Source organism: Myripristis murdjan, chromosome 12 (genome assembly GCF_902150065.1).
Source record: "Myripristis murdjan chromosome 12, fMyrMur1.1, whole genome shotgun sequence".
Taxonomy (NCBI): domain Eukaryota; kingdom Metazoa; phylum Chordata; class Actinopteri; order Holocentriformes; family Holocentridae; genus Myripristis; species Myripristis murdjan.
Genome location: NC_043991.1, coordinates 27,659,705 through 27,672,684, shown reverse-complemented (window position 1 = coordinate 27,672,684; position 12,980 = coordinate 27,659,705). Strand labels below are relative to the sequence as shown.

At 42.8% G+C, this 12,980-nt stretch overlaps 1 protein-coding gene across 3 annotated transcripts in view; it reads right to left on the bottom strand.

The window, feature by feature from the left end:
- col5a1 (procollagen, type V, alpha 1) overlaps positions 1-12,980 on the bottom strand; it is an 83,557-nt gene that overhangs the window by 24,184 nt on the left and 46,393 nt on the right. For all 3 annotated transcript variants that reach the window (XM_030065401.1, XM_030065403.1, XM_030065404.1), the window contains exons 11-29: positions 12,503-12,565; positions 12,274-12,348; positions 10,227-10,319; positions 9,935-9,991; positions 9,715-9,768; positions 9,352-9,405; positions 9,109-9,162; positions 8,930-8,983; positions 8,316-8,369; positions 7,846-7,890; positions 7,106-7,159; positions 6,429-6,473; positions 5,767-5,820; positions 5,570-5,614; positions 4,548-4,601; positions 3,015-3,059; positions 2,726-2,779; positions 1,470-1,514; positions 1,071-1,124 (exon numbers count right to left, since the gene is read on the bottom strand). In XM_030065401.1, the coding sequence (XP_029921261.1) occupies positions 1,071-1,124; positions 1,470-1,514; positions 2,726-2,779; positions 3,015-3,059; positions 4,548-4,601; positions 5,570-5,614; positions 5,767-5,820; positions 6,429-6,473; positions 7,106-7,159; positions 7,846-7,890; positions 8,316-8,369; positions 8,930-8,983; positions 9,109-9,162; positions 9,352-9,405; positions 9,715-9,768; positions 9,935-9,991; positions 10,227-10,319; positions 12,274-12,348; positions 12,503-12,565 (1,053 nt within the window). The remainder of the gene's footprint in view (positions 1-1,070; positions 1,125-1,469; positions 1,515-2,725; positions 2,780-3,014; positions 3,060-4,547; positions 4,602-5,569; positions 5,615-5,766; positions 5,821-6,428; positions 6,474-7,105; positions 7,160-7,845; positions 7,891-8,315; positions 8,370-8,929; positions 8,984-9,108; positions 9,163-9,351; positions 9,406-9,714; positions 9,769-9,934; positions 9,992-10,226; positions 10,320-12,273; positions 12,349-12,502; positions 12,566-12,980) is intronic.

Below are 12,980 nucleotides of genomic sequence, written 5' to 3'. Positions count from 1 at the left end.
GTGTGAAAGGTATCTAGTTAAAGCCTTGTACATAATGCATTTCACAAGTGTGTGCGCACACACATGCACACACACACACACACACACACACACTCAAGTACAGATAAAAAGGCATCAAGCAAACTGTACTTGACTCACACTTGCAAGCTTATCAAACAGAACACTTTACATTGAAAACACACGCAGACATAAACACGCGCACACACACTCGCATTCCGTAAGCATGCTTGAAAATGAGGCATTTAGATTCCGGTCCACGCGGAGCGCCTCCTCTCGAGCACAGGGCCTTCTCAAATCTTTGCTTTCATCCAGATATGCAACGTCTCCAGAGAACGACAGGCTGGAGCCCCGTGTCTGTCTCTCTCGGGTTTGAAGAGGTTTAAACTGCCATTGATTTCTTCTCCCTTTCTCCACTCGCTTATAGACAGCTTGGTCAGGGATTGGGGGGGTTTGATGTTTGAAGCGAGGTTATATTTCTCGCCGTAAAAAAGGCGGCTTTCCTTAGGCTTGACAGTGAAAATCCCTGATGCAGTTTGGAGAGGGAAGCTATTCCTGGGTGCACCTGTCAAACTTGTCCTTTCCACTCAAAAGTTGCTTATGGATAGGAGTGACTGGAAAGTGGCAAGGCTGTTCACATGCACACACACACTCTCTCTCTCTCGCAGACACACACACATAGCCGGGAGCTGGAACAACACCTTATGTTTGCTCATTACCCACAATTCCACGGTAGTCACAGAGGCTTAGGCCATAGGAGGTTAATGTGACAAGAGCGGTCGATACATTCAATCAGGAAAGTAAAGGTCATGTCCCCTCAGACCTTGTTGAGTGACTGTTTTGGGTGTATTTTTTTTTAAAGAAATGCATTTCAAAGGAGCTGTTCAAGTGGACTTCATTAAACTAACATGAGTGAGGGCACTAAACCAGCGACGGAGCTGCTGCCATTGTCTACTCTGCTGTTCTGTAATTCATTGTCAAGGATTTCCTGGCAGTCGAGATGTGGCTGACACACACCATCTAACAAAATAACAACAAAAAAAAAGAGAGAAAGAAGAAAGAAAAAGTCTTACCCTGTCACCCTTGATGCCCATGTCTCCCTTGAAGCCAGGGAAGCCGTCCTCGCCCTAGGAGCAAGAAAACAGAAAAGAGAGCATGAAATGAATGGGAAAAGAAATGCATGATACAAATGCTGAGAATGATTGGTGTGGTATTCTCACAGTTACACACACACACACAGAGACGTGAAGACCTCTCAAAATTCCCTGTTGCCATAGAAACTCGATTTAATTTAAATCGGCCAACAAAAATTCAGATAGGCTCATAAGTAGGAGATCTACAGCGCACGCTCTAGATTAACATTAACGTTATCATCTTCTACCTGTTAATGCAGTTCTGCTGAAAAGCTCATGTGGACACAGCCTCAGTGAGGCCACAGGATACTAGAATCTCACTGGTCTGCAGTCACGTACCTTTTCACCCTTGTTCCCTTTCAGGCCTCTTACACCATCGGCTCCCTGTGATGCAAGCACAGACAGACATTATTAAATAATGGTAGGGAGGAAATAGTGAACAGAGGAGCTGGGCTGTACGGTGGACAGTGAGTCAGATTCAGTCCCATCACTAAAATATATTGTATACAGGTTGTTCATTGTATATAGGAATGTCATATATTCTTTCTATTTTATCTTTATTTTTATTTCATTTTATTTTATTTTATTTTATTTTATTATCGTTATTATTATTATTATTTTTATTTTTTACTTGCACAGTGCTGGAGTTGTTGCAATTACATTTCACTGCTGCTGTACCTGTGCATTCATGCATGTGACGAATAAATCTTGAATCTTGAATCTTGAATCTTGAAAGCAAGGCGCTCAATCACAGAAACATGATAATTACCATCATCTAAATAGGGCTTACGAACAAAACCCCCACAAATAACAGGAAAGGTCTTTTAACTCAACTGATCAGGGTCAATTCTGCAAAGTTTGGAGGGTGCTATGGGTTCAGTATTGTATGCTATGCAATCGTCTTCTATTGTCATCACTTCAGATCCAGTGTTTTATATCACAGAGTCTTGGCTCGCCAAGGGAGAGGCGGCAGTTAGCGGGACTTCAAACCATGAAACGGGGGACAGTTAGCTGGATGTCAGGCCGCCGGTGTGATCTTCTCCCTCAGTGGATGCTTTAATGACTCTGACCTGTCAGCCCTCTGCGCAAAGGATTATTTGATGGGATTTCTTTTTGTCTCTGCTTCATGAGTTTGTAATGACACCGAATCCGCGGGAGGGGCTGAGAGCCTCGAGCCATCGGGTCTAATCTTCCACCACGACAGACGAACCCCAGCCTTACCTTATACGAGCGAACACATGAGCTATGCAAGTTCTGCCAAGACGAACCTCCCGTCTGATCACTGCATTACTGAGATTTTTTTTTTTTCCCATCTCAGTGAAGACTAAAGAGAAGCAACTGAACCTTTCTAGAGCTTTTCAAGGGAATGCAATTTATTGGGAAAAATGGGATTCTAATTTGCAAAACAATACAATGGCTCAATACAAAATCAAATTTTGAATGGTTGGACAAATGATGCAAATTACATACCAGCCTTTTCCTGCACAATGTAATAACATCACGGCGACTATTGCCTCACAATAAATGTTAATTGCAGGGCACCACTGGGTAATAATATGAAGCACGAATCTCAGAATAACTAATAACAAACTCACCTTCACGCCTCTGGGCCCGGGATAACCAATGGGTCCTTGAGGGCCAGGAGGGCCCTGGAGAGAGATGGGCATGTGGTGAGGCCTTGTTACACACAATGCTAATTTAATCTACATGAATGCAATCTGTTTTATGCAAATAGCTCTGAACCAAGGGAGGAAACAGAGGGAGGTGAGAAAGAAACAGACATGAAAGTATAAATCAATAAGGAAGAAAGCATTAACAGCAAGTGTAAGGAAATATAACACTACAAAAAAAAAAAATGAAGGAGGAGGAGGAAAGGAAACTTACCATGTGTCCTTTCTCTCCAGAAGGTCCCTCCTTTCCAGGGTGACCCTGTGAATTATTAAGAGAAACACTAATTGCATCTCATGCCAGGATAATTACTATCATAAATACTACACCGCTCCCTATTACTGAGGGATTAAGTTGTAAAACTATTGGAGGATGTATTGAACTGGAAAAGGCCATTTGAATAAGAACCATCAGAGTTCAATCTCATTTGGGACTTCCCCTTAATGCACAGTATTATAGAGGCACTACAGGCTATTACTGGGCTCTTAAAGACAAGGCTGTCTTGGAATTCACAACACAAGACACGCGCACACGCACACGTGCACGCACGCACACATACATCTATACACGAAAGCACACAGTTACACTCTCAATTACATTCTCACGCACACACACACAATACAAAATCCCAGGACACAAAAGACATAGCTCTAATGCACACATGGATATCCAGTGGAAAAGAGTGGAGGGAAATTGATTGCATTCTCTTGAGACAAAGGCTGTGTTCCTCATAGGTTTTCAGGGATGAGAAAGAGGACAGAGAGGAGGAAATAGAGACAAGACAGGAGAGAGATTAAGGGCATGGAGGAACCGGGGAGACTGAGAGAGAGAGAGAGAGAGAGAGAGAGAGAGAGAGGGAGTAAACACTGAGGTTGATAGGAGATGGAACAAATGGATGAATAGAAAAAGAAAAGTGTGTGTAAATGGGAAAGAGCTATTTCTACTCTACCCTAAAAAGACTTTGAAAGCCATTAGAGAATCGGCAGACATCATACGGCGCCCTCTCTCATCTATCTCGCTTTTCCTCTTCTCAACCCGATCCCCCATTTCTCAGAGCGTCACCCATTTTCACGTGTCCCTGCACCTTCATCTCGCCCTGCAGCTCTTCATCTCTCACATCTTTTCGCCTCTCCTCTTTCCCAGATGCCACCCGATGCCTTCCGCAACCCACCTGTCATTAGCACAGGTGTTTGTGGGGGGGGATGGGATGTGTGTGCGTGTGTGTGTGTTTTGGAAAGCGAACGAGAGATACGGAGAGAGTTTAATGTGCAAAATATAAGCTGAACATATGTTGATTGATGACACGCATTAAGGGATCATGGTGACATTTTGCACCAATGTATATTCCTTTAAATGCTCTATTTTTAATGCTTTATTTCTATTTTGTTGATTTATGTGTCAAACATCAACTACATAAATGTTGAAAGTTGCATGACAACAGAGGGAGAGAAAGAGATGTGTTATTGATTTTAGAACTCTATTCCCATATTATACATACTATTAATACTTATACCACCATTTCTACTACTACTACTGATTCTACTCTTAATAATAATAATAATAAAACTAATAATGAATGATAGGTTTTGATCATTTTATTTGAGTGTTCTGCTTCCTCAGCGCTGTCTGTTAAAGATTGGTGTTGATGAAGTCAGTGAATTGTGTTTCGCAGAGAGGCAGGAGGAGAGAGAAAGAGGCCGCTTTGCTTGCATGTGTGTGTATGTGTCTTTCACAGGGTCACACACTCACCGGTGGACCATCAGCTCCCGGCATTCCTGGCAGGCCTGGCTTTCCAGTTGGTCCCTATTAAGAAGACAAGACGAGATATTGGGTTCGGCCAACGCTGTTGCAATGCAAGACGAGGCGCGATACATGTCATAACATTTCAAACAAATGGAAAAAACGGATAACGCCTTTGTACATAATTTCCTTGTTCTAAATAATCTCCTTTTCCAGATTCTGGCCCAGTTTCACTTAAAACACCGCGGTGCATAGAAATGTTTCACTTCACAAAAAAAGCCTCCACATCATTCACGCTCCTGCACAACAAATGAAGCAGACACACTGTGCGCTTTACACGATGGCGCTTTCACTTCAAACTCAACTCATCTTATGAAAGATAGATTTTGGAAACTTTTGTACGTAAGATATTAATGACAAATTTATGGACTGCTCTCCAAAACAGCAATTTTTTTTTTTTTTTGGCAAATATTATCTAGGTTACAAACAGCTCGATGTTGCAGCCCCCAAAAAATATGCCAAAGGGAAGACAGCTGATGCAAGACTCTGCATTTATTTTGTTACGTTCATTTTATTTTCGACAAATAGCAAAGCCCTCTAATATTTAATTTGTTATCTGGGAAACATAATATCGTCATTGTTCATTCTCCAGTTCAAACTATTCAATAATATACTAAATACAATCCATATAATCTGGCAAATGTGATTTACCCAAAATTGGATTAAGACGTATCAGGATTCAAATCTGTCTGTTCTGTCTACTAGGCACTATTTGGTCCTGCATTGGGAATGGGGACATGTTTGCATAATAGTCTGATAAGCACTTGGGAGTGAATGAGATAGTGACTTGGCTTTTAGCTCATGCAAATGAAAGAAACAATCTTCTGCAATTTTATGGAATTTAGGTCTCTCACGATTAACATTTTATAAAGTTGGCAGTTTTTCGGGGTGGAGTTGCAGGAGATCTTTTTTTTCTCAGCGTAGATTATGTAAAACTTATTCACCGATCATGCAACAGCTATTGCGCTTACCTTCTCTCCTGGAGGTCCAATGGCTCCCTGGGGACCTGGAAGTCCCTGCAGAAAAGATACAAAATGTTCATATGTGTTTCCTTTTTTTTTTTTTTTTTTATACAGGAGAAAATTACATAACAGACAGATGACGTGTCTCCCTGTATCCGAAAAACAAAAAAAACAAAAAACAAAAAGACGATTCTATTAATACTAACCTGTGCACCTGGGTTGCCTTGCTGTCCAGGGGGACCTGGCTCTCCTTGAGGCCCCTGAGGAAATGGAAGCATTTTGTTTCAGAAATCTCGCACTTCCTCTCTTAATGAAAGAAACCGCTGAACCTCAAACTCAAAACAGCTTGACTCTAAGATAATTGACAATCAGTTATGTTCCTCCGGACCAAGAGTCTGGGAAGATGCGGATCTATCTCTCCCTAATTGGAGCATCCCCAGTAGACAGGTCGCTCCATACAGGCTTTCTCTCATTACGGCCAGGCAGACCTGAAATGGATCCGGAATAATAGACCTGGCTATGGAGGACTTCTCAAATGGGCCTAAATACAGCCAGTCTATTCTTTATTATCTGCAGAGTATCTTCTCAGTGTAACAGTGTACATATTTTGTGTGTGTGTTTGTGTTTGTGTGTGTGTTATGGATAGAAAAAGTAAAGAGTTTATGAGACAATACTGCACATTTGAGGTTGAAATAAAGAGGAGGAAAATAAATTGGTGTATCTTGAGAGTGTATGACAAGTGTATATGGGTGTGTGTGTGTGGACAATAGGGAGGTCATCTGTTGTTTTCTCTGTTTATCTGCGTGTGACAGAGGAATAGTGCCTGGTATTATATTTTAGAAGTTCGATCAATTTCTACTTCACTTACAATGTTTCCTTTGGGTCCTGGGTGGCCATCCGTCCCGGTAACGCCCTGCAAGCAGACGAGATGAACAGACTCAGCACAGACAGAGCACACACACACACACAACGGCAAGACACACAATCGGCACAGCTCTACAACTGCATCGCGCTTGCCCTCCGGTGCACTTCATCACATTGGACGAATCACAAATGAAGAGACAAATTTCCCTCACAGAACACTGCAGACCTGAGTGGCTGCTGGCTCGCCACTGTTTTCCTTTTGCACGCTCACCTCACACACTCCATGCAAATTGCTCGAGTGTGTGATTTACTGCCACTGTAATTTTTAACATCATGCACGGGGATGGCATCTTAAAATAGGTTATATGATTGATGTGCAATGTCCATGCAAAATTTAATCAGGTGAAACAATAAAAGCGTAACGCAAATTGGAATGCAGAGGCAGATTTACACAGACCTTCCCTTCAAACGGTGAAGCTAAACCCAATAACATGCTGCTGTAGGAGTGTATTTGTGCTGGATATATTGAGTTTTGTATTTCCCTGTGGGTGTTGTTTGCAGTGTCTTTTGTTCCTATTTCCTATGAGATGTTTAAAAAAAAAATGGATTTTGCCCAATAAACAGTAAATCTATGGAAACAATGTGGATATGAAATGGCGAGCGGAGGGCATGCGGACTCACAGGGGGTCCCGGAGGTCCAGGAGGTCCCTTTGGTCCCAGCAGCCCGCGAGGTCCCTGGGGAAAGAGGGGAATGAGATTTAAAATGATATCAAAGCTATGACAGAGCTCATGAATTATAAAACGCGCTCGGCTAAATCAAGTTTGAAAATTATACCTGTGGAAACAAGCTGACTTATCAAATGTCCTTGTCTTATTCCACAGGGTCAGTCCGTGAGGGAAAACTGAAACTCCTTTTCATATATTCATATATACATTCATTTCATGTGCCTATGAAAGAATGTTTTGAATTTCAGTGCTTTGCCTTATTGCCACAGTTACCTAACAAGAAGCACTGTCCTGGCAGCATGAATCCAAACCAATGTAGCACACCCTGGTGGTCAAAAGAAATAATAGCACTAGACTTCAAGGGCTTTCTGATGGTTCCTCCCTCCCTATGGTTTCCTGTCCATAGGGAATATCCTGCCTGAGAGAGTGGGAAGCTATAATAACAAGCCGGGTATGAGCTGCCTGCATTTCTCACCTCCACCTCTTCTGTACCGAGGAAGCCTGATCAACATACACTTCTCTGCAACACAGCGCTAAAACATCTCCATCTGTATGGATTAAAACAGTGCCTACGATCTGCGGATGATATATGACACCATCAGGCTGGATCATTGCTCACTAACACAGTGGCATGATGAGAGCAGGACCCGAGCTTTCTGTAAGAAATCAGTGTGATAATGAACGAGATCACTCACTGGTTCACCGGGGAGTCCCCTGGGTCCGATCTCTCCATCATCTCCCTAGGAAACAGAGAGAGGAGAACAGGTCAGGATGTGGCACAGACACGCACATGAATGACAATAGAGGAGAAGGTGAAGATAAGTGTGTGCACGGGCGTGAGATAGGGTGAGACAGTGGGTGCAAAAAGGGAGGTGGGGAGAGGCAGGGAGAAATAGCAAGTGGAGGTGAAATGAGGGTGATGACAGAGGGTGGGTTTGGGGAGTGGAGGACGTTCAACCCACTCAGTCGTCTCACATTGGCATATCAATGGCACTGGACCTGGAGACCACACTCACATCAAACACACGAGCGCACCCTCTCATCTCTTTCAGTCGGCCCTCTCTTTCAATCTGGGATGCACTCATACAAATATCAAGAGAGGCTGCGAGGGAGAGTGAAAAGCGAAGGAGAGGTGTGGGGGAATAAATCAGATCTTAACGCTCACCCTCTCTCCATCCTCTCCTGTGCTACCGGGGGGTCCAGAGGGTCCAGGTTCACCCTGTAAGAGCAAACAGAAACACCGTATAGTCAGGGGCGGATCTAGACAAATATTCATGGGGTGGCAAGAGGGTGGCATGGAGACTTTAAGGGGTGGCAGAAATATATATGCTGATTTAATACCAAACGATCACATATATCAGTATTTGCTTGGAAAACCCCCAAATGAGGATATTTTAACTCAAAAACATTCTATTATTGTGGTACATGAGTAAAGCATTGAATAGAAAACCAAAAGGTGGCATTAGAAATATTTATTTATTTATCTATTTATTTATTTATTTATCAACCCCTTAAATAGTGGGAGTGTCATCTTTTGCTGCATTTACTTGCACTCGGACATTTGAGTCTCGTAACAGCGAGTTTCCGAACAGCCACAATTAAAAAATAAATAAATAAATTGTCTGAAATTGGGGTGGCAACTAGGGTGGCAAGGCATTTTTCTCCCCTGCCACCCCCTAGAACCGCCTATGCGTATAGTGGCACATACAACAAACAAGAGCACACACACATGCACAACACACAAACACACAGAGTTCACATGACCAAAATAAGACTTACTCGGTGTCCCTTTTCGCCAGGAAGCCCAGCGAGACCATCAAATCCTCGGTCTCCCTGATGAGAAAAAAAACACATACAGGCATCATGCAGATGGTGTACAGGTAGTGTGATAAAATATGGTCATACAGAGTGTTAAAATTATAAAGTGATGATCATTGTAGCTATGACAACAGGGATACCTTAGGGCCAGTCTGTCCTGGCATGCCCCGAGCACCGTCGGCTCCAGGACGCCCCTATAAAAATAGTCACACCACATATTATTAACAAGTGAATCACAGCAAGAGGATAGAAAGAATATGCTTGGCTTTTTACTCAGCATGCGCCACGAAATATCACCACTCAGTGCGGTCTCAGTGTGAGAAAGCATATTTAGTGTGTGCGGGTGCTTTGGTGCGGCCAACTTGGCACAGTGTCACGCTTACCCTTCTGCCAGGCTTTCCAGGAGGTCCACCGGATCCCATAGGTCCACGGGGTCCCTGATACAAAGAAGAGCGTTTATGCGAAACCGAGGGACATTTGTTCATTTTCACCGTCTTTGTGATTTCTAAAGCCAATTTCTAAGCACCACATAAAACAAGGAAGGCGCATATCTCTCCGCTCTCGAGAATTATGAAAAAGACTTGAGAGAGCCGAAGCCAGACAAAAATAATTTTACAATTTGCCTTTCGTTTTATTTATTTATTTATTTTTATTTTACTTTCAATTGGATGTAGTTTAGCTTCAGTCGGTTTTCAGATAACGCTTTTTTTAAAAGTATTTTAAACCTAAATTTACTTCTCTCTTACCTGAGGTCCCGACTCTCCAGATTCTCCCTTCAATCCTGAAACACCAGGAGGACCCTGAGAAGAAAAACACATCCATTAAACATGAGTAGACACTCAACCAATTTTTATCTATTGTGCTACAAACTGTTGGAGTTTTCAGTTTATATACCAGTTTATATACCAAATATAATCTGCATTGATTGTGAGTGCGTGTTTGTTAACCAAGTACAGTGATACGTACCAGAGGACCGGGTCTGCCAGTCAAACCCATTGGGCCTGTGGGGCCACGCATAGCCAGCTGAGAACAGGAAGGAAAAAATGGTTTAGTCAAACAATTTAGTAAGATAGCCATTTGCATGTCAGTGAGTTACAGCGTATGTGTGCAGCGTAAGTGTGTTTGTGGGTTTGGTATGTACATGAAACTATGCACGCTCATGTGCAGTCATGTGTGTGGGTGCAAGTGCATACAAAAACATGTCTGTGTGTGTGTGTGATATGTGTATATGAAGTTCTGTCTGTGTGGACAATGTTACCCTGGCCTGCTGCATGATGGCTTGCATCTGGGCTTCCTGTGCAGATACAGCAGGTCCCTTCTGTCCAGAGTCACCTCCGGCGCTGAAACGGAACTATGGAGGCAAACGGGGTTTGGTGAGACGGGACCCAAGTGAAGATGATACCACTGCACAGCAAGCAGTGACAAAAAAAACAACAACATAAAACCAAAGAAATTTTTTTTAAAAAATGGATGAAATGATAAGGCTATCCTGCGGCAAAATAAATCTTTAAGTGTAATTACTGACACCGACTATGACAATGATCCTCAACATGCATGTAAAACAATGCACCTCTCATCAAACTATGCAGCAAATGTTGAGCTAAGATTCAGCTCACAGCTGCCAGACCAACACCATCAAGAGCTGTGCCATGAAGCAGCTGTATGACCTCTACTGGCATCTAGTGGTAGCAAGTGAGTACTGCACCATAGGTGAATAATCAAGTTCGGGTGCAACGTGGGTTGTTTCTGCCAGGCATCTTGGGCTGGGTTACATTGCACAGTTGTCAGGAACCAGACAGCTGGTTGGTTTACAGATATAAGACAACACAAGAGTGAAGTATTGGGGAGGATTTCACCATCACAAAAATACTGTTACCAAGAAGCAAAATACAAACAGTTAATTAAGAACACTGAGACTACAGGGCTGAGTCAGCTCTGCCTCACCTCACACACCATAAACCCAATGTCTCCAGAACACAAAGTTTTCACAACTATTGCACAAATCCAATAAACTTTTCAGTCTAGGTTTCTGCTGAGATTGATAATACATTACACCATCCTCTCTGCAAACTCAAAATGTGTGGAGCTGTTTCTTCTTTGTTTGCCTTTTTTATCAGTCTCTTGTCTCATTCTCTTTTCTTCGCTCTCATTCTTTTCTGTGACTATGTTTCTGTCTTCATCATTTTCACACCTTCCCTTTATCCCTCTCTAATACACATCCCTCAACTGGAATTCCCTTGCATCAAGTCTTGAACAAAGTGGTCTGCCACATCCAATTGAGGACAGCAAAGGCTCAGGAAACACACAAAGGAAAACAAACAAATCACTTGCTTTTGGTTTCCACATTTTTTTTTTATACACCAGCTCATGACAGACCCTATTATGTCCATATCACTGGTGAATAAATATAATATTTAAGCAACAACAGACAGCAGGAATCTGGTGTTTAACCTTATGTTGATTCCACACTTTGAGTACGGAGCTACTGAGAGACAAAGATCCTGTGGTGCTTGCTATCAGCGGTGTAACAACAATGCATGTTTCTCATTAAAGGACCTGACTTCAAGGCGACCTTTTCGCCCGTGGACACACCAGACAGGTTTGAGTTCCTGTCCAGACAGAGAATGCCACATGGCTCTCCCAGACAGCTCTGTGGACTCCTGAAACCACAACGGCACATATGTACAACTAATCAGGGCCAATAGCAGGATTGATCTTTTTTACCAAGAGGGAGGAAAAAAGACTCTAAAAAGCTGACAAAGAAAACAGTTAGTTTGACTGTGCAACTGTTGCATCACAGCTACCAGCTGCCCTTAGACAGGACCACAGGAAGTACAAATGATGAGTTTGCGTTGCCTCCTGCCAAAGTTCAAATCACTTCCTGGGAGCTCACCTTAAAAGTTTTATTTACTTATTTACTTACGGAGTTCAATAAGGCAGATGGACAAAACGGTCATTACAAATGATCAGTTTTGTAGGGGACTGCCTTTATTACTCATAGAATCCACAAGGGGATGCTATCATACAGATCCGCATTACAACAGAGTGTAAGGGACAGGTCTGCTAATGAAAAGGCTACAACAGAAAGTCCTGGTTTTGCAATAGAATGTGCAAACCTCTTGTTCACTGATAACACAGAAAAAGAAATATCATACTTGAAACTGTAAACAAGACTCAAAGGACATAGAGCCAGCTAGAAAAGGTATGAATCAAGGGGCATTGCTGAAGGGTGCTTTGAAGTGGAGCAAATGCACGAACTGATATTTGTGTCACACTGCAAGACACCGATAATTAAATTCACTTACAGGCAGCATCAGGACAGTTCCAGGGGGTCCTGGCCGACCATCAGCGCCAGGAAGACCAGGGCGACCGGTAGGACCCTTAAACGCAGAAAGACGTGCACACAAACACACACATATCCAGCATGAAAAAAGAGGTGAGGTTATGGTCTGTATTTTTATGGCTCTGAAATTAAGTCAGACAGATATCACCTGCTGCTTATTATTTTTCTTGATAGATACTGTCTCCACTCACCCTATCTCCAGGGTCTCCAGAGCTTCCTGGTGGGCCAGAGGCACCTGGGGGTCCAGGGAGACCCTATATAAAACAAAAAAGATCTCATTAGACCCTCATACATCCATTAAGCAAAACAGAGGTAATATTCATATTGAATGGACTCGGTTCCACGCTCTAACTTGCAAAATGCTCACACATGGGGGAAAGGAATGCATGAGGCAATAGGGGACAGCTTGTGTGGCTGTAAATTTTTTGTCAGGCCCACAGTATATGCCTATAGTTCAATGCTTAGATGTGCAGTTTCAATGGAATTCCATCACGGGAGTGTCAAGAGCAAGCGTGTCAAAAAATATCTTTCCAGATAAATAATTAACTTCTTAAACATCTGGGCAAGTCCATATCTCACCACGGCGACTGCTGTTGCCACTCCCTTTGCTTTAAGATTCAGTTTGGCAGCCAGCCCCGTGTGAATTGCACTATGTCCTTTGTGCTTCTC